The 12,993-nt window shown below is 41.0% G+C and overlaps 1 protein-coding gene across 2 annotated transcripts in view; it reads left to right on the forward strand.

Moving 5' to 3' along the window:
- Nucleotides 1-8,249, forward strand: part of LOC138753875 (cysteine-rich motor neuron 1 protein-like) — a 300,852-nt gene extending 292,603 nt beyond the window's left edge. For both annotated transcript variants that reach the window (XM_069917412.1, XM_069917413.1), the window contains 2 exons: nucleotides 1,587-1,756; nucleotides 5,728-8,249. In XM_069917412.1, coding sequence (XP_069773513.1) covers nucleotides 1,587-1,756; nucleotides 5,728-5,922 — 365 coding nt within the window. In that variant the 3' untranslated portion in view covers nucleotides 5,923-8,249. The remainder of the gene's footprint in view (nucleotides 1-1,586; nucleotides 1,757-5,727) is intronic.
- Nucleotides 8,250-12,993: the final 4,744 nt, after the last annotated feature.

Consider the following 12,993-nt stretch of genomic DNA (forward strand, 5'->3'; position numbering starts at 1 on the left):
CCCCAGCCTCCCTATGTCAATTCACGGCTGATTCTTCAAAACATAATTAAATTTGTGAAACACAATTTCCCATGCACAGACCCATGTTGAATATCCTAAACCTGTCCTTGTCTTGCCAAATGCCGATAGAGCCTGTTCCTCAAACTGCCTTCCAATAACATGCCTGCCATTGATAGTAGGCTCACCAACTTGTAGTTCTCTTGCAGCCTTTCTTAAATACAGGCACAATATCCACCCTCCAGTTTTCCAATATCTTACCTGTGATGAAAAATTATTCCAATATCTCCGCCAGGGCCCCAGAAATTGCTTCTCTGGATTCCCACAATATCCTGCGAAGTACTTGGTCAAGCCCTGGGGATTTATACCCCTTTATGCATTTTACATCTCCAGGTACCTCCTACGTTGTAATGCATATATTTTCAGGACATCACTATTCTCTTTACTGAATTCCATGACCTTCTCCACAGTAAATAAGGATGAGGAATATTCATTTAAGACTTTGTCCATGTCCTGCATCATTGATGAATGGGTGGAGATGGTAGAGGTGAAGACGATAGTTAGCAGTTGGAATTGAGGGATTAGGGCTGAGAAAACAAGTTGCTTCCACAGAGATATTTCGGTCAACAAAGTTGTAAATAAAATGGGCTGCCTAATAGTCAAACAGCTCAGAAGAAGCTCAAAAGTGAAAGGGTTGACCTTGTGATCTGCCAGAAAAGGAGAAGTAAATCATAGTCACAACGGATGCCGGTTGTTAATTTAATAATGCATGTTTCAGTGCTGTGTCAGGCATAGAAACATGTTGCAAATGGATTGGAAACTGACATGTTGATGGATTTTGCTAAGGAGATGGAAGTTAACTAGAACCAAAAGAATGAAAGTTGCAAAGAGCGTTGGTAGTTCCAGAATATCTCACTGTGAGAGGGAAGGTAACCATGTACAATGTTTGTAAGAAGGAAAGAGGAATTGAATTTTGGTCACCCTATTCTAATAAGGAATTTGAGAGGTTTGACCTGGCAACAATGAAGTGACAGAGAGAAGTCCATTTTTCACAAGGTGTTAATTGAGATGGAATTTAGAGTTGAATGAATTCCCACATATTGACTGCCACTGTTTTTATTGGAAGTGCAGGCTCCAGAATGGGCATCTGGAGATGATATGGGTCAAGTGTTGGTAATTTGCTGCAGTGAATCTTGTTGACCTACACCATGACCACCATGCACATGGTGGAAGGTGTAAACATAGATATCAGGAAGAGGAGTATGAACCAAAATAAGCACAGGCTTCTTGATGGTTTTCTACTATTCTTTGATTGGTTGGCATGGCTTTGTTCACAAGGCGGCATGGTGAGCTTAGCGGTTAGCACAACTCTATTACAACAACAGCAACCCGGTTTCAAATCCACTGCTGTCTGTACGTTTTCCCCGTGATGGCGAGGGTGCTCCGGTTTCCTCCCACGTTCCAAAGATGTCAGTAGATTATTGGTCACACGAGTTAATTGGGCGGCACAGACTTGTAGGCCAGAATGCCCTGTTACTGAGCTGTACCTCTATCTCTAACAACGTGTTTTTCTGTTTGCATCATTGCAGCGGTTACTGACAGTCCACACAAGCAAATTGAAATGACGATGATCTACCAGTCAGCAGCATGGGTCCTGGCAGCCATACTGCTTGCAATCATTGCCTTTCTAATAGCCACCCTGGTAATAAACAGAAAGAAACAGTGGTTCCAGATGCCATGCTATCATGCACCCACAAAGGTAAGATGAAGGCATCTAACTCTATAATGAATTCAAAGTTAGTGAAGTGCATGGGGGAAAGTATCTGAAAGATATCACGTACTTATAATCAGTTGGCTGGTGCCACTGAGTTTCATTAAAGCTTTCATAAAATCCTGTCAGTTATTATAGAGTGATATCAGTGTACTGACTGCTTGTATTCACTTTACTCTTTAAAAACTAAGAGAAAAATACTACTCAGACCCAAATAGTACCAGAAAATGACTGTTTTCAATGGTAATATTGTTAGTATTCAACTTGGAATATTGCGCAACTTATCAACTTACCTTGGGCTTGTGAATCACTGGGCAGATTCAACATGTCAAGCAAATAGGAAGATGCCCAGGTTCAGTATTTGATCATGAAAATCGCAACTCACACTTCTGATCAGTATCTAGCAACCTCTCTAGAGGGGATAGACTGCATGTACATAAAAAGGTCTGATGAATCACACAAGCAAGGCTCTTCAACTCCATTGATTACTACAGTACATTGATGCTACCTACTGCACCCATAATGAGCTTGTTGACTTCACCCACTTTGCTGCTAACTTTCACCAGGTCCATCTCTGGTAACACTCTTCCCTTTCTCAATCTCTCTGTCTCCATCTCAGGAGACAAAACTCTCGACAGATATTTTCTACAAACCCATCAACTCCCACGGTTACCTTGACTACACTTCTTAACACCCCATCCTCTCTAATTCCTTCTCTCAATCCCTCTGTCTCCATTGCATTTGCTCACAGGATGAGGTCTTCCATTCCAGATCATCTGTGATCTCCTCGTTCTTCAAAACACGTGGCTTCCTCTTGACTGCCCTTATCTGCATCTCCTCTATTTCCCACACATCTGCCTGGCCCTCTTCGCCCTTGGATGGAACAAGGATAGGCTCCCCCTTGTCCTCATCTACCACCCACCAGCTTCCACATTTAGCATTAGCCTCCACATTTAGTATTATCCTCCATACCTACAATGCAATCCCACCACCAGACACATCTTCCCCTCTCATCCTCTTTCCGCATTCTGCAGGGACAACTCACTCAATGACTCCCTCATCCCTTCACAATAATCATACCCTTGGTACTAACCCTGTAACAGCAGAAAATGCTACACTTACACCAACACCTCCTCATATTTAGGGCCCCAAACAGCCCTTCCAAGTGAAGCCCCACTTCACTTGTGAATCTACAGGGATTGTCTACTGCATCCGGTGCTCCCATTGTGGCCTCCTCTACATTGGAGTGACTGGACGCAGACTGGGAGATAGTTCTGTTCCACATCTTCACTGAAATAGAGGGGATCTCCCAGTGGCCACCCATTTCAATTCTGCACCCCATTCCCATATTGAAATGCTCATTAAGAATTTTGAAGTTTTGTCAACGTTCTAACTTAGCAGCCCTTTTCAAACACAGCTGCCTCGTGAAAGATGAATACTGGTGATAGCAGCAAGGAACAGTATTTCATCATGTTCCCGAGGGATTTTTTTTCTCTCCTTTTGATGGTACATCAGTGAAACATCTTACTTGAGGAGTGGTGTTCTTGGTCCTGGATTGGACCACAAGCCGAGATTTAGTGGTCCACTGAAGTGAAAGAGCAGAATGAGAAGTGCTGCCAGCAGAATCATGGCTGACATGTAAGCTTAAAGGATAAGCTTATGCACAGGTAGATTAGCTATATAAATCAGAAATCTCCAGAGACTCTGAGTCCAGCACGAACTGGGTTAAGTTTAATTGGGTGTAATATGGGTCTCAATAGTCGGAATCAGTTTATACCATGTTGTAAATAAAAATTTAAAACTTTTTTTTAAATTAAAACAAATTCAAAGTTACTAAGAGACACTTAGTTTGCCAGGTTAAAATTCCAACTCACTTGAGAAAAAATATGTTCAATGTGTTGATTCAAAATCTTAAAAGCACAGATGGGTAAAATGATATTTGTGGCCTGAAAGGGGATATTGTTTGATTCTGCATGGTTATTCTGCGTATGTTTTAGCCTCACCTTTTGGGCTGTGGTGCTACGTTTGACAGAATAAAGACTGCAAATGGGCCCAGAACTTCCCATTCCCATGGTACATGCCATTCATGGAGTACAGAGCTTTGACTACATTTATTGGTTGTGGGATTACATAGCTCTTGTGCTTCTACTGGTCTGAATCATACACATCATCTCATATGCCTGCATTACCGGATTGGCATTCAGCTTGTGTGATGCTGTGGCTCCTCATAAATGAGGGTACCCATGAACGATAGTCATGGAACAGTGAGGGGTTTGCCAGGTTCGAAGGCTACACTGTGCAGTGATATATAATTCTGCCTCTGCAGAGGAACCAGTGTCCCCTGAATGCCAGTTTCAGCCAGAAATATGCAAATGGCAGTGCTGATGCAGACCCATGCGATTGGGGAGCAGAGACTCAGTGCACCTCTGTGGGATCCCTCTGCCTAGTCATTACACCAACGGCCCTGTACAGATGGAACTGGTCTGTAGAAGGGGATGATGGTGTTTCATTTAACCATGGAGGTCTTCCCCAAAATGGCGGCACCAGTACTTGGCAGTGGGCATGAGGGGTGGGCTCTGAGGGATGAGTGGACTGGCACAGGGAACCAGAACAGGAGAACATCTCACCCCTTCCACCATTAACGGAGAGGACCCTGCAGGGTGGCAGACCACAGCAACGGGAGGTTGGGATCTGAGACTCGGGATCCATTTGAATGGATAGGAAGACGTTCGGCTCTCTGAAGGGATTCTCTCTCGCTTCATTCTCTTAATGGTGGGGGCATCGGACTAAGCAGCACCTTTTTGTGTGTCTTCACAGCAGGGAACAGTTGATCAATTTAGTGTATTAATATATTTTGTGTATTGGCCCATGGCAATAAGGGAATTTTAAACCTTATGGATTTATTTCTATTTAGAACTGCAGGGCTCTCAAAAATATCAATGACCTAATGTAACCAGATCTCTCATTCATCAGACATTTTACTGAACAACATGTGCTCCCTACCTTACCTTTTCATATCCTGGCTTTTCATGTAAAAATCGGGGTGGTTATGTGGCTCCATCAATTCTTCTTCCTGTCCTCATCACATTCATGCTTGCAGTCACTGATAGAATTCAGCAAATTGTGGTGAAGACTTGCTTGTTTCATTTTCCTTCCCTTCATACACAATGCTGAGAGCTGTGTGATACTCAGTTCATGTCAAGAACATTTCCAGAGGGCATGAACAAAATGAGCAATGCTGTTGAATCGCCAGCGACCCAGGAACTCAGCAGGTCAAACAGTGTACTTTATATAGCAAAGAACCAATGTTTCGTGTTTGAGCCCTTTACCAAGGTAAGAGCGAAATGTAGGCAGGTGCCTGAATGGTAAGGGAGAGGGACAGATGGAGGAGAAAAGGCTCACAGACAAGGGGCACAATGGCAAGCAGGAGGTTGGCTCTGTGAGTGGAGATGAAAGGGGGCGGAGAGCTGGAGGAAACAGCGGGATAGGGAAGAACAGGGAATGGTCGCACAGAAATTGGGGAAGTCAGTGTTAATGCCGTCTGGTTGGAGAGGGCCCAAACAGAATATTAGGTGCTGCTCCTCCAATGTGCGGGCGGCCTTGGTTTGACAATGAATGGACAGACATGTTGGCAATGGAGTGGGGCGCAGAATTGAAATGGTTGGCCACTGGGAGATCTCTGTCATTGATGTGGATAGAGCGAAGGTGCTCAGCAAATCGGTATTCAATGTAAAGCAAAATTTTTCTCGTAAAAACATCCATTATGAAATGCTTCTCAATGCTGTACAAATTGAAACTGTGCAGTTAATATGGAAGAGCCACGACTGTCATTCAAGATAGAGTCTTTGAGATGCAGTCATTTCCTGCACCTGCAAAATTAGTTAGTACTAACCTGCATATTTAATACCAGCTCAGAAATGTTTGCATAAAGTTATCCTTCATCTTTGTTTTTGTAACAGACGCAGTTTTTGAAAAATCCAGTTGACAAACAGACTGTGGTCTACATGGACTCTGTGAAAGGAAACAAAATGCACAGCATTAATAATTGCTGCAGGAAGGATCTAATGGTTGAAACAGATTCCCAGTGCAATGAGAAATACAGTGTGCGTGCAGAGAAACAAAGCAACAGTCAGCAAAAGAAACTGCTTGGATAGAAACGTGAAAAGAGTTGGCTTCTGAACTGATGGAGACTTGGCAATATTTCAAAGAGTGTGCTCCATTCACCAGCCTTACCTCTTCTGGTTTCCATTATATTTTGAGTTAATGATTCCAGCTTGCTATCTGTGTATGATTCAGGTACTTACAAATAACAATTACTTTTAACATGTATGTCTTTATTGACTTTCCTGTTCATTTAAAATTCCCGAAAGAATTGAGAGAAAAACATGCCAAAAAAAGAAAAGAATTAGCAATCAAGCCAGTAAATAAACACTAAACTTTCCAGTACTTTCCTATAATATGGAGGGTATGTGTGGGGATAACTCATGGGAAGGAGCAACCCTTTCGTCATTGACTGTAACCACTTTATTCAAAGAGTATTTAATCAAAAAATGGCTCCATCAGAATTTTTCCCAATGTTGTAGAGTACAGTAGTCATTTTCAAACACAGGTGGATTTTAGTTTGTTTAAAATTGTTGTTTTAGAAATTGTATAATGGAATATATATTTCTTAATGTCCTGAGAGAATAAAGTAGTATTTTTCCATGTGAAGGACAAATCTTTCAAGATTATCTTTCACTATGACATTTTTAGCACCCGTAGTTGGATAAATTTGCTGAGAACTAGAGAATAGCTGAAAAGTGACCCCTTATTTCACCTCTAGGATATATGCAAGATATAAAAACTTTCACTCGGCTTTAGACTGGCGGAATTTCTCATTAATTCCAAGAATTAATGAGAAATGCCAAGAGAGTGTATGGATGGTGAAATAGGAAAATGAAAGATACCAAATCATTACTGCAGAAATTTGCATTATTACTGTTGTTAACATTTGCTCGGCAGTGATCTAAATTCCTACACCTGTACTCTGTAATTTCATAGTGTTGAATGTATCCCAAGTTTTGTTTGTGAGCAAATTGTCATTCCGGATTTCAAAAAGAATTGAACTGAGCATTGCATCTTTATTTGACTGGCCTCAATGAAGCTCATCATTAATGTCAAAAGCAGACAAACCCAACATGAAATCAGCTTTAAGTTAAAAGTGTTACCAAATTTGTGAGGTTTACACACCACCGAGGATGGCTGGGTGACAAGATGAGAGAGGATTTTTTGAGGCATGGTCACCTGGTTGGGGGAGGATGGTGTGAAGGAGGTGAACATAAGCAGTGTTTAAATGCTGAAGAGCACACACCTCCTGAAGCAGTTCTCGCTTCACCCAGGCTTAAAATGCTGGCTTTACCCATTGAAGTGCTCTAGATGGCTGAGATTAGGATAAGAAGAATTCCAAAATAGTTTGAGTTGTCAAAAAAGAGTGAAATGTTGCAACTACTCTAGTCGCTTAAAATGTGGGAGCACAGAGAATATGTTGGTAAGCTGTGGCACTTTGTAGTCAATGTTACTAATAACATTAAGGATTCTAAGAATAGCCCTATTGATATCAGGCTGTGAGCATATAAATTCTTCTAAGTTGTAAGAAGTTTCAAGTATTTTTGTAGATACTTAGTTTGCAGATAATTGAGCAAAAGGGAGGAGAGTTTCTTAATTTATTTTTTCAAATAGCTTAATTTATTAATCTAAGTAGAATCTGTATAGAAGAATAGCAGAGGGCTTAATAATTCAGTTTACTTCTATTTGTTACTGTGATCAGTAGTCCAATAAGTTAAGATGTGGCAAAGCTTTTTGGCCATACAATTTTACTGATTGTTATGCAAAGATAATGTTATTACCTGATCATATGCCTTTTAAACAAAACCTGTAAACCCTTTTGCTATACTTTTTAATGTAAGTTCTTTTTTTTTGTTTATCTCTACTGTTGAAATATAGAGATCTAAATTGCTTATTTATTTACATTAACGTGTAGGAGCACTTGTAAATGCACGTGGCATAGCAGCTGGGTTGTAACTAGTAAAAAAGGCATTTACTCATTTAAATAAATTTTGTTGCGGAAGTTGTTTGAATCTGTGGTAACATATTTACCAAATTTGCAATAAAAAGCAAGGGGGTGGCATAAATAACAATCTGAGAACATGGCTTCAACCAAGCCTCGAGGAAAATAATTCCAGCATTGAGAAATATATATTTCATTATCAAGAGTCATACTCCCCAAGATCATTTTCATAATCTCATTATCAGTTCAATAAAATAACATCTAGGATATTACAAAGTGTTTGATAAATACCACTTGATAAAGAAACTTTAGGAAATCAAATATCATGGTGTAACTTTGATGATGAGGCCTTGATTTGAAGTATGTGGAACAACATATTTTAATAATTTTCAGTCAATAATGGATTGTTAAAATAAATAGTGTCGTCATTGGAAATTGCTTGGAAATTTGGCCTCATTTGCAGAACATTTTGGGAGGGGTTTTACATATTTCCATTTTGTGTTATTTTCTACACATGAATTAATAAGTTAATGTCTCTCAAATAATGAAATTGCTTTAAAAATGCTCTCCTCCACCTCCAAAAGAATACAAATCTGCCCACCAATGACGGAACCTTTTCAAAAGCGTTTTCAGAAGAATACAGGGTTTATTTTCAATGATTTACTAGCCCACAAATTCTGTCATCTATCTCAGAGGTGAAGCGCACAAGATACACAAGGTAAGTGGCTTCACTGACCTGCTTGTGGGCCAGAGGGAGGTGGGTTTGATGCTGTACCCAGAAAACATTTCCCCTAACCCTGGAACTGGACTGCAATTCCCTCAGAGAATAATAGGAATAATGATTCAATAATGTCTTCAGATGTGGGTTTGATCCTTCCTCTGGTGTACCATAGGGATGTCAAAAGTCCAACAAGCATTAGATTGACCTCTAATGTGCTTGTGTGAATGAGCAGCCACTCATCACCCTGTTGATATTTTGTACAGCTATCTCGGACCAGGGTCGTATATTTTGCTGGGAATGAAGATGGGTATTTGATGCAGGGCAAAGAGAATGTGGAAGGGGAATGCCTGAAACTCCCAATTTAAACAGGAACTCTTTTCCCTAATTGTCTGACTCCTCCAGCTCCCCACCCACTTCCTTTCTCCCATCAGAGAGGTTCTCTTCTTAGCCCTCAGCCATCTCCCCATCACCTATCAGCCTGCATTTCTCCTCTTCCACCTAGATTCGGCATCAAAATCAGGGGGAGGGGAGCACAAACCGACATTCAAAGACTCACTCAGTGTGGGGGGAGGGGGGGGAGGGGGAGGTTGTGTCCATACCTGCCATGAACCTCTGCTCTCACTTCTCCCTCCCTCCGCTATAACAGATAAAAAACAAAACAACGTGATCCTAGAGCTGCGGGTGGGTGAGGGGGTACAATAACTCATTTGGGGCCAACCCCCCCCCCCTTCCATGATGCCCAGCCTGCCTGAGGTCCTCCCCATTCCCCCTCCTCCACCCCTTCTCTCCCCCCTTGCCCCCCCACAACCTTTTTATTCAGGCGCATCCCTGTTTTTGCTTGCACCTGATGAAGGGCTCAGACCTGAAACGTTCATTACCCTTTTACTTCCTCAAGATGCTGCATGACCAGATGAGTTTCTCCAGCATGTTTGCGCATCGGACTTAACCCCGGCAACTGCAGACTTTATTGTTTAACTGATAGTTGCGAAATGCAGTTTTAAAGGATGTGAGATGGCTCGGTGGTATTGAGAGCCTCGGAGGAATGCCATGCACCTTTTTTGAATGGGTGAGTGGTAAGATACTTAGGAAAGATAGCAAAACACTTCAGATAAGCCATCAGCTTCCCCTTGTGCAGGGACTTCAAACCTGGTACACCTTCATTACAACTGGAGGACCAGAAATGAAAATGAGGTCTGATTGTGAAGAATGGAAAGGCATGCAGATGGCAGTTGCTGGTACCACAGTCTGAGGGCTCTGTCTTTTTGCATGTTTAAATATTTTACAATTAAATTTTTACATTTAGAGATACACCAGGGTAATAGGCCTATCCGGCCTATGAGCCTGTGCCACCCAAATACACCAATTAAACTACAAACCCCATTCGTATCTTCCCTTAAGTAAACTGGGAAGTGTTGAAAATAAATTGGAAGCCCCACAAGAGACACCAGGGAAATCTTTAGAGCCTAAATGATTGAATGCAGTATCCATCTTCCTTGGGGGAGAGACCATACTAAACAGTACATCTGGCATTTTCACAGAGAATAAGGTGACAAGCTGCTTTCTATCGTGTGTATGTTGCTTTCAGATCATGCACAGGATCCACAAGTCCCTTGCTTAAAATGAAGAATAAGCTAAGTACTTTCTTAAAAGTTTTAATGATTCTTATGTGTTCTGAAATGTTATCAGCTACTTTTTAAACAAATTAATTTGTAAAATAGCTTTGAAACATTTGAGGACCTAGGGATGAGAGGGTTAATGTTTGATGTCTGGGCCAGTACCTGCTGGAGTTTGGAAAGAAAAGGAGATCTCATTGAAACCTTCAGTGCTCTCCATAATGTTTGGAACAAAGACATTTTTTTCCTTTACTTCCCCTGTACTCCACAGTTTTAAATTCCTATGTAATTAAAGTGCCCATTCCAGATTTTATTCAAGGTTATTTGTGTACATTTTGATTTGACCATGTAGAAATTACAGTGCTTTTATGCATAGTTCCCTATTTCAGGGCACCACAATGTTTGGGACATTTGGCTTCACAGGTGTTGTGAGTTTCATTGATGCAGGTATAAGAGAGCTGGGCTTGCTTCAAAGCTTTTAATCACATTTAAAGTTCGTAATTGCCATTTTTCAACCCGAGAACCAGAGTTGTACCAATGAGAGTCAAAAAAGCCATTATGAGGCTGTAAAACAGAAATAAAACAGTAAGAGACATTGCCCAACCCTTAGGATAACCGAAATCAACTGCTTGGAACATCATTAAGAAGAAAGAGCGTGCTGGTGAGTTCAGTAATCACAAAGGGACTGGAATTTCAGGGAAGACCTTAACTGCTGAGACAGAAGAATTCTCATCATAATGAAGAAAAATCCCCAAATGCCTGTCTGACAGATCAGAAACACTCTTCAGGAGGCAGGTGTAGATGTGTCAGTGAGTACTGTCTGCTGAAGACTTCATGAACAGAAATACAGAAGCTGCACTGCAAGATCCAAACCATGGCAACGTTTATATGGTTTGGATCATGGGCCATGCCTTTACGCCTCCACACTTTGCTCTTGCCATCACTCTGATACAGGTTAATCTTGGTCTCATCTATCCACAAGGCCTTTTTCCAGAATTCTGCAGGCTCTTTTAAATACTTCTTGGCAAACTGTAATCTGGCCATCCTGTTTCTGGAGCTAACTAGTGGTTTTCATCTTGAAGTGCAGCCTCTGTATTTCTGTTCTTGAAGTCTTCTGTGGCCAGTAGTCATTGACACATCCATACCTGCCTCATTAAGAGTGTTTCTGATCTGTCGGACATACGTTTTGGGATTTTTCTTCATTATAATGAGAATTTTGTCATCATCTTTGGAATATCAATCCCTTTGTGAATACTGAGCACACCAGCACGCTCTTTCCTCCTAATGGTGTTCTAAACTGTTGATTTTGAGAATCCTGAGATATGGGCGATGTCTCTTACTGTTTTATTCTTGTTTTTCAGCCTCATAATGGCTTCTTTGACTTCCATTGGCACAACTCTGGACCTCATGCAGAAAAATGGCAATGGACTCCAAAGGTGATCAAAAGCTTCAAAGCAAGCCAAGCTCTCTTATACCTGCACCAATAAAGCAATTAAGCATACCTGAGTACATGAAGCCAAATGTTCCAAAGATTACGGTGCCCTGATATGAGGTGTCTACGTATTAAAAAGTGCTGGAATCTCTGGATGGTCAATCCAGAATGTATACAAAGAACCTTGAATAAAACCTGGAGCAAAGGGGCAAATAAAGTAACAAAGTATCTTTGTCCCAAACATTTATGGCGAGCACTGTATGTATCTATTCCCAGATCCCTCTGGTCCACTGCACTCCTCAGTCCTCTACCATTTACCTTTCTTGGTTTGTCCTTCCAAAATGCAACTTCACCCTTGTCTGCATTAAATTCCATCTCCCATTTTTCCAGCTGGTCCAGATCCCTCTGCAAGCTTTGAAAACCTTTTTCACTGTCCACAACACCTCTAATCTTAGTGCCATCTGCAAACTTGCTGATCTAATTTACCACGTTATCATCCAGATCATTAATATAGGTGACAAACAACACTCCTAAGGAAGTGTTGGTGCCTGCTGCACCTTCCTGACTAATGAGGAGGTATTGTGAATCCAGGGTAGATCGCCCCTTATATGCCCGCCAAATAACTTTATGCTTTCCACAGAACCGTTGATGTGTAGTGGAGTGATCAAACTTCATTCTCCTGAAGTCCACATGTTCTCACACCACTTGATGAGCAAAAGTACAGTGTAATAAAAGACACACTCTTTAGACAGAAAGTGGTTCAAATCTGGAAGTCATTGCCTGTACATGCAAAGAAATCAGAGTCCATATGGAATTCCAAGAAGGAATTAGATGTGCATTTGAGGGAAAATAGCAGTAATTAAAAAGGGAATGGAACTGACTTTAATCCTCTTCAAAGAGCCTGTATGGGTGCATTGGGTTAAATAATCTATTGTGCCACAAGGATTCAATGGCTAAAATCCATGAATAATTATGTCCAGGGTTCAATGTTCCTTTCCCTTGCCATTCAATCAGTGTAGGTTGTTGGACTCGATGAAAGGTAAAGGTTGATTCAGGTTTACTATTTGAACTTTTCACACCAAACACGATTAAATAATTTTTGAATGTCTTCCAGACATTTAAGATAAAGTCACATCCTGATTAGATTATATCACTTTACAAAATTACTTTGTATTTTCCTTTTCAATTCTTGTCAGAGCTTTGAACTTCACTGATTCTTATGCCTCGCCATGCAGGCTGGGCAATTCATTCCCTGAGACTTAAAATGGGTAGCATCAGAAAAATAATGTTGGCAAAATGCATCTCATACATGTCATACATAAACCTGATCAGAAGTCCTTTTCTTTCTGATGTTTCCCACCCATGAAAACTTGAAAAAATGTATTTAGCTGGCAATGTGAAATGGCCACTTCA

This window comes from Narcine bancroftii, chromosome 2 (genome assembly GCF_036971445.1).
Source record: "Narcine bancroftii isolate sNarBan1 chromosome 2, sNarBan1.hap1, whole genome shotgun sequence".
In the NCBI taxonomy this organism is placed as follows: Eukaryota; Metazoa; Chordata; class Chondrichthyes; order Torpediniformes; family Narcinidae; genus Narcine; species Narcine bancroftii.